The sequence below is a fragment of the Hoplias malabaricus genome, chromosome 18 (genome assembly GCF_029633855.1).
Source record: "Hoplias malabaricus isolate fHopMal1 chromosome 18, fHopMal1.hap1, whole genome shotgun sequence".
Classification (NCBI taxonomy): domain Eukaryota; kingdom Metazoa; phylum Chordata; class Actinopteri; order Characiformes; family Erythrinidae; genus Hoplias; species Hoplias malabaricus.
In genome coordinates this window covers 34705283-34713321 of record NC_089817.1, presented here as the reverse complement: position 1 = coordinate 34713321, position 8039 = coordinate 34705283, and the positions used below count along the sequence as shown (strand labels likewise).

Here is an 8039-nt window from a genome sequence, read left to right as displayed (position 1 = left end):
GATTACACAAGCTATAACATCAAACTATGCTCCTTAAAGCAAGTAAATGCATTCATTAGAGGGAGTGTCCACATACTTTTGGACATGTTCTGTATCGTGTGTCACCTGCTCGTGAGTGGAGTATCACACTTTATTATGGAGCACATTTACATATCATACCACACACACACACACACACACACAGAGAGAGAGAGAGAGAGAGAGAGAGAGAGAGAGAGAGAGAGGACAAACTAGGGCAGACTCCCTTCATTCCAGACTCGTCCGGTCTTGCTGAGTTTTGAAGTGTGTAGTCATGATGCGCCTGCTCCTGCTGCAAGTGTTTATGTGCTGTGTGATGGCCGAGGTCCAGGTGAGCTTCTCGCCTGAGTGCAAGAAGTTCTTGTACATGGGGACGCCGCCGAGGGGTCTTCAGGACCCCAGTCTAAAAAACATCTGTCAGAAATACAAAGGCAAGCCGAGGTTCGTCACATTATACGATGTGGTGGATCACATCCCTGTTTACTCTGCGTACACCTTCAAGAGATCAGACGGGTCCAAGAAAGTAGACACTCCCTGGATGTACGAGCCTCAGGTGAGTCAGGGCACCCTTGTTATTATCATCATTCTTCTTCTTCTACTTATTACTTATTAATTATTATTATTTCTGTGATATTAAAGCTGTCATTGGACACGGGCTCGGGCGAGATGCAGGCGTTCCCAGCAGACGGGCTGCACCGTAGTTTCGAGGATGCCCAGGCGGTGCTGGACGACTACTCGGACACTGTGAGCATCGAGCGAGGTCAGCTGAACCCGGACGAGCACCAGGCGCACCTGGACGACAAGGCGTCCACCTACACTCTGACCAACGTGGTGCCACAGGACCGCGTGTTCAACATCGGCACCTGGAAACAGCACGAACACACCATCCGACGCCGCCTCAACAACTTCTGCCGCGGCGAGGCCTACATCGTCACGGGGGTCACCACCTCGGGCCGAATGATCCGCCGCCACAACCTGGACAGGCTCGCCGTCCCCACGTACCTCTGGTCGGCCTACTGCTGCATCGACTACGACCACAACGCCCCCTTCGAGGAGAGGTCCAAGTTCCCCGCCTTCGCCTCGCGGGCCCTGAACGCCGCGTCGGGGTCCGAGGTGCTGGAGACGGGTGTGCAGCAGCTGGAGAACTTCCTCAAGCAGAACACCTTCGTGGACAAGAAATTCCAGATCTTCTACGAGGACTGCGTGCCCAACAGCGCCATCATGACGCCCTGAGGGTGGAGGAGGGTGGAGGAACCTTAGCTTTTGTGGCTTTAGGACGGTTACACACCTGCAGACGTTTGATCGAGTTACACACGTTGTTGATTTCCTTTATACACAAAAGTGTCATTGTTTTGGAGATAAGAGGTTTTGAAACAACAATGATTAATTAGTGCTTTGTACTTTAGATTTAACCCACAAAACAATGAAACAATGATAATAACAATTACAAATTGTGGATAAAACTATGCAAATATTTATATGTTTTTTGCTTCTTTGTAAACAAATAAGCCACAGTTCTGGAGATAAGAGGTTCTGCTCCAACAGTGATTGGCTACTCTTTTAACCCTTTGATATTGATTTAAAGGAACAGTAGGTAAGATTTAATAAAGGTATTTTTTGCTCCTGGACGCCCCCTGCAGTTGCAGAATGTAATTCATTTTTACAGCACTGTCCTTAAAATGGGAGGGAGAGGGGTGGATTTAGTTACCTACCCTTCTCCAAAAGTTACATAGTGCCGTGTCTGCAGTGCAGAGCCCAGAGCAGCAATGACAGAGGCTCTGTTCTCCCTTTTACAGCTCAGTGGAGCGTCACAATGATTTTCAATCTGTAATTTTAAGGTAAAAATACAACCTAAGGTTCCTTTAAGTGAATTCACAGAAAGATTATTGCCATTTTGATGTGTCTTTGTCTTAAACTGTGTTATAAAAACGTTGGCTTGCGTTTCTCTAATGTTTATGCAAATAATTACACCGAGGTTTGTTTGCGATAGCAACCAACTGTGTTTAATTATAATATTTACTTAAGCAAAGAGCCCAGAGACGTGGAGTAGTATTACGTTTAAATGTGTGGAAATGAAACGGTAGATTAAATGGCTCTCTGCGTTAATAAATAAACGATGTTTTGCTGATGATGGAGGTTTGTTTGTTAGCAATCAGTTACTGCTTCATATTTATGAGAATTACTAAAGTGGGAGATTTAAAGCTTTAATTCGTGGAGAGAACAATGACACATCTCTGTCCTGTTAAACTGTGCTGATTAACCCTTTACAAACTGTAGACGGAGGAGCGCTGGTCATTTGAACTGGTTTAAAGAGGTCACTGCTGAATTTACTGTACTTTATTGCACTTTTAGAGTCATTTCTAATGTTCTTAACTGTAACTTTGATCATTAAGACCTATGTAAAATGTCAGAGTTACTGTGTTCTGTAATTTAAACACCATTTATGAGTGAATGAATGAATTAATGGGTGAATAAAGGTGTCCAGGGTTACGTTATTACCTCATTGATCTTGATAAATGCTGTGGTTCCTATGTGTGGTTGCGTTTTTCACGCTCTCTTCTGTTTAATAAAGAGTGACTATTACACGGCTCCTGCTCTAACATCAGTCAGCTTTGAATATCACCACACAGATCTACACATTTCCCTCCGCTTCATTTACACCGCGCTCAGGCTTCAGTCCTTAGGCCGTTCACTGTGTAAACTCTGTGTGAACGAGATGTGCACCCTATAAACCACAAACTAAAACCTGTATATTGGTTATGAACCGGTGAATACTGCTATGGCCTACACACTTATTGGGTACAAGTCCCGCTCCGGGTGACTGTCTGTGAGGAGTGTGGTGTGTTCTCCCTGTGTCCGCGTGGGTTTCCTCCGGGTGACTGTCTGTGAGGAGTGTGGTGTGTTCTCCCTGTGTCTGCGTGGGTTTCCTCCAGGTGACTGTCTGTGAGGAGTGTGGTGTGTTCTCTCTGTGTCTGCGTGGGTTTCCTCCGGGTGACTGTCTGTGAGGAGTGTGGTGTGTTCTCCCTGTGTCTGCGTGGGTTTCCTTCGGGTGCTCCAGTTTCCTCCCATGCTCCAAAAACACACGTTGGTAGGTGGATTGGTGACTCAAAAATGTCCGTGGGGGTGAGTGAGTGTGAGTGTGTGTTGCCCTGTGAAGAACTGGCGCCCCCTCCAGGGTATATTCCCTCCTTGCGCCCAATGCTTCCAAGTAGGCTCTGGACACACCGCGACCCTGAACTGGATAAGGGTTACAGATAATGAATGAATGAATGGATGAATAGTAAAGAAAATGGCTCTTTACAGAACCCTGAACACCTAAAGGACCTTCTGCATTGTTAAAGGCTTCTAATCATCAAACTAAATCAGATTTATTCGTGTAGCGCTTTTTACAACTGATGATCACTAATCAGCTTCACAGAATTCCAGTAAAGAAGTTTTGACATGGAATGTAAAAGTGTAAAGATTGTAATATCCCCAGGAGAGTGAGGCCAGGGGCGACAGTGGCACAGAGAAACTCCCTCAGAGCTGAGGAAGAAACCTTGGGAGGAACCAAGGCTCACACAGGGGACCTACCCTCCTCTGGTCAATCTACTGGTGATAGTTAGGAGTCTGAAAACGTCAGTGTAGGGGCAGCTCCAAGGCCAATGGTGGTGGCTGGAGCGTGGGCAGCTGGTCTGAAGCATGGAGCAGGAGCCCCACAGTCATCCATCAGTGTCCAGTCGGACGGGTGGGTGGTCGTTCTATACGGCACCTAAATGGTTTTGTTTTGATGTCCAGCCTGTAACAATAATGTTTGTGGAGAACCCTTTTCTAAAAGGTGTGGGAACCATCTATAACACATTCTCCATCAGTCGAAAGAACCCCAAGAACACTTTAATCATGTAATAGGTTCTTCAGATGTTCAGGGTTCTATATATAACCTTTTCCTTTAATGAAGAACGCTGGTAGAACCATCATTTATAAGAGAGAAGTTTCCTAGACCCAGATTAAGCCTAAACTTAAGCTCAATTTAATTGCCAGTGGTAATCCAGCTCTGCAGTTTAGTTCAAGAGCAGGTGAGTGAGTGAATGGGTGAGTGAGTGAAACTGTCCACAGATGTGAGTGACTTCGTGAGTGTGTCAAGTTGTCCACAGGTGTGAATGTGTGAGTGAATGGGTGTGTGTGTGTGAGTGACTGGGTGTATGTGTAAAACTGTCCATGGGTGTGTGTGTGTGTGAGTGACTGGGTGAGTGTGTGTGTGAGTGACTGGGTGAGTGTGTGAGTGAATGGGTGAGTGTGTGTGAGTGTGTGAGTGAATGGGTGATTGTGTGAAACTGTCCACAGGTGTGAGTGTTTGAGTGAATATGTAAGTGTGTGTGAGAGACCGGGAGAGTGTGTGAGTGAATGGGTGAGTGTCTATGAGTGACTGGGTGAGGGTGCACAGCAAATTCACTAGTGTTCAATCAACACTATTCGTGTTAACTTAACAATGAAAGTGTTAAATTATTACACTAACAGTGTTAATTTAATACTAGTGAATTTGCTGTGTGTGAGTGAATGAGTGAGTGTGTGAGTGTGTGAGTGAATGGGGGAGTGTGTGTGAGTGACAGGGTGAGTGTGTAAAACTGTCCATGGGTGTGAGTGTGTGAGTGACTGGGTGAGTGTGTGTGAGTGACTGGGTGAGTGTGTGAGTGAATGCGTGAGTGTGTGTGGGTGAATGGGTGAGTGTGTGAGTGACTGTGTGTGAGTGTGTAAGTGAATGGGTGAGTGTGTGTGAGTGACTGGGTGAGTGTGTGAGTGAATGGGTGAGTGTGTGAGTGACGGGGTGAGTGTATGAGCGAATAGATGTGAACGTATGAGTGAATGGGTGAGTGTGTGTGAGTGAGTGGGTGAGTATGTGAGTGAATGGGGGAGTGTGTGTGAGTCAGTGGGTGAGTGTATGAGAGTGATTGTGTGTGAGGGTGTAAGTGAATGGGTGAGTGTGTGTGAGTGACTGGGTGAGTGTGTGAAACTGCCCATGGGTGTGAGTTTGGGGGTGAATGGGTGAGTGTGTGTGAGAGGCTGGGTGAGTGTGTGAGTGAATTGGTGAGTGTGTGTGAGTGACTGGGTGTGAGTGTGTGAGTGAATGGGTGTGAGTGTGTGAGTGAATGGGTGAGTGTGTGTGAGTGACTAGCTGAGTGTGTGAAACTGTCCATGGATGTGAGTGTGTGAGTGACTGGGTGAGTGTGTAAGTGAATGGGTGATTGTGTCTGAGTGACTAGGTGAGTGTGTGAAACTGTCCATGGGTGTGAGTGTTGGGGTGAATGGGTGAGTGTGTGTGAGTGACTGTGTGAGTGTGTGAAACTGTCCATGGGTGTGAGTGTGTGAGTGAATGGGTGAGTGTGTGTGAGTGAATGGGTGAGTGTGTGAGTGAGTTGGTGAGTGTGTGAGTGAATGGGTGAGTGTGTGTGAGTTAGTGGGTGTGTGTGTGTGTGAGTGAATGGGTGTGAGTGTGTAAGTGAATGGGTGAGTGTGTGTGAGTGACTAGGTGAGTGTGTGAAACTGTCCATGTATGTGAGTGTGTGAGTGACTGGGTGAGTGTGTGAGTGAATGGGTGATTGTGTGTGAGTGACTAGGTGAGTGTGTGAAACTGTCCATGGGTGTGAGTGTGGGGGTGAATGGGTGATTGTGTGTGAGTGACTGGGTGAGTGTGTGAGTGACTGCGTGAGTGTGTGAGTGAATTAGTGAGTGTGTGAGTGAATGGGTGAGTGTGTGATGTCCTGTGCCCTGTCCAGGATGTGTTTCTGTCTTATGCCCACTGACCCAGCAAACCCTGATCAGGATGAATCACTTAGAGAAGATGAATGAATGAATGATGTGACAGTTCTCTCCAGTCATTGACGTCTCTAATAACATTATCTCAGAGCTTTGTGTGGTTTGTAATGAGCCCTTTAGTGTGTGCTTTAATGGTCAGTTTGAGTTCAGTTGATTAAAGCCTGTTTGGACAGTGTCCGGTTACTACAGTAGAATGTCACATGGTCTAGATATGTTCTAGATATGTTAATGTCAGGCTCTGGTAGGACCAGGTCAGTAAAGATATGCTTTAACGGAGTGAGGAGTCTCAGAGCTTCTATTGTTTCAGGTCAAAGTCCATGTCTCTACAGCACCTCACTGAGGAAATTATCTCTCCCTCCCTCCCTCCCTCTCTCTCTCTCTCTGTCTCTCTCTCTCTCTCTCTCTCTCTCTCTCTCTCTCTCTCTCTCTCTCTCTCCAACCTCCACTGAGATCCCTTTGTTCCCTTCATCTCTAAAGAAATTCATCACAACCCGCTCTTTTACATTTTACGACTCTGCAAACCTTCCGTGGAGATAGAGGAGAGCGAAGGAGGAGGTGGAGGACACGAAGCTCAGGAGAAACGTGGCCTTCTTCTGCCAGGGCTTTATGCTATGTTCTATGTCAAAACATTAATGTGAGTATTTGATGGCAGACACCATTAGAGAGAGATTTCATGATTAGTTCTGGATTCCAGATTGTCCCAAAGTTATTGGATGGATCTCCATCGCTCCACAGAACTCTCCAGAGTATAATGCCTGGGGGGTTAAGGCAGAGCCTATGCCGTTGCTAGCGTTTTTCTTCTGCGACTGTGTCTGCGATGCTCTGTAGTTACACCTCCACACCACTAGGGGCCGAATCTCAAACATCTTCCACTACCCTCTGTAATGCAGTGGTGTTGTATTGTTACTTTTATAAATCTTTAAAGTGCACTCTGTAGGGAGTAGGGCACTGTTTGTGACGGAGCACAGTTTACGAGGTGCCAGGAAAGGAACAAATACAAAGTGGCACGTTTTTCCCGCGTGGCCTCACTTCTCTTAATTTTATTCCCGAATACGCCCGTGTTTTCCTTTGTTCAACATTTTTATTCGTCCCAGAAGCCCACCCCGTGTCTGAGGAAATCTGTCTGTGAATGTGCTGCTGTCTGCTTCTCTGTGCGTGGAGGAGAGGAGCTCATGTTCCTGTACTTCTTCTGTTCAACATAAACAATGTCCGTCTGACTACTGACCAATCACAGCCTGTGGTCCGTGTACTAACATTTCTGGAGAGGTGTGTGTCAGGCCATGGCATAGGGTCCATGTCGACTCGTTGTCTATGGCGTAGGTTTGATGCAGAAGTATAAATTGGGCTTCAGTGGAGCTTAGACTCATGTGTAGCTGTTCCAAAGCATCTCTTCTCTATTGACACTGTGATTTAAACACTGACCCTCAAAGCACTCTGTTGTTAATTTCTTCTAAACTTCATAAACTCTGGAACAGATTCCTCTGGTGAGGGGAACTCCAGGGTGGCCTTGCCCTTAAGAGTGGGAGTCCCCCGCCCCCTGAACCTCACAGAAAATCTCACTGTGGTGGTACCCTCTACATATTCAGTTCTTTTAGTTAGAGAACAAAACTGTACACACTCGAGAATGATGGTTCTAAAAGGGTCCTTTTTTGAAGGAAATGGTTCTATACAGAACCCTGAACACTTGAAGGTTAAAGGGCTTTTTGCATCATGAAAAGGTTCTTTGGACTGATGGAGAATGTGCTATAGAGGGTTCTATACAGCACCTTTTAGAGAAGGGTTCTATACGGCACCAAAATGGTTCTTATATTGTTACGATGCCAAGCTTGTTACAACAGAGAAACCCGTATTGAACACGTAAACACTGCTACATAGGACCATTTATCTCCATCAATCTGGAGAACCCCTTCACAACATAATGAACCCATTAATCAAGCAAAGTGTTCAGGGTTCTGTATAGAACCATTTCCTTTAATACAGAACCGTTCTTGAACCATCATTTTTATGTGTGTATGGGATGAGCTGAAGAGCTTACCCAGTAAACAAGGAACGTACCTGGACGTTCAAAATAGGTCTAAAAGTAGTCTATCCATCAAGGACATATTTTAAACGTCAATGGACATCCAAAATCCATCGTAATAAGTTAGTTAAGTGGTGACCAATCGATAACGTCAGTGGACGTCCAAATTGCGTTTTATACAAGTAATTTATGTCGGGACCAATTAATA

At 45.9% G+C, this 8039-nt stretch overlaps 1 protein-coding gene across 1 annotated transcript; it reads left to right on the top strand.

The window, feature by feature from the left end:
- Window positions 1–260: 260 nt before the first annotated feature.
- Window positions 261–1385, top strand: zgc:172339 (uncharacterized protein LOC564384 homolog). Its single transcript, XM_066651810.1, has 2 exons — window positions 261–571; window positions 658–1385. The coding sequence occupies exons 1-2, from the start codon at window positions 293–295 to the stop codon at window positions 1249–1251; spliced, it is 873 nt and encodes a 290-aa protein (XP_066507907.1). The 5' UTR covers window positions 261–292; the 3' UTR covers window positions 1252–1385.
- Window positions 1386–8039: the final 6654 nt, after the last annotated feature.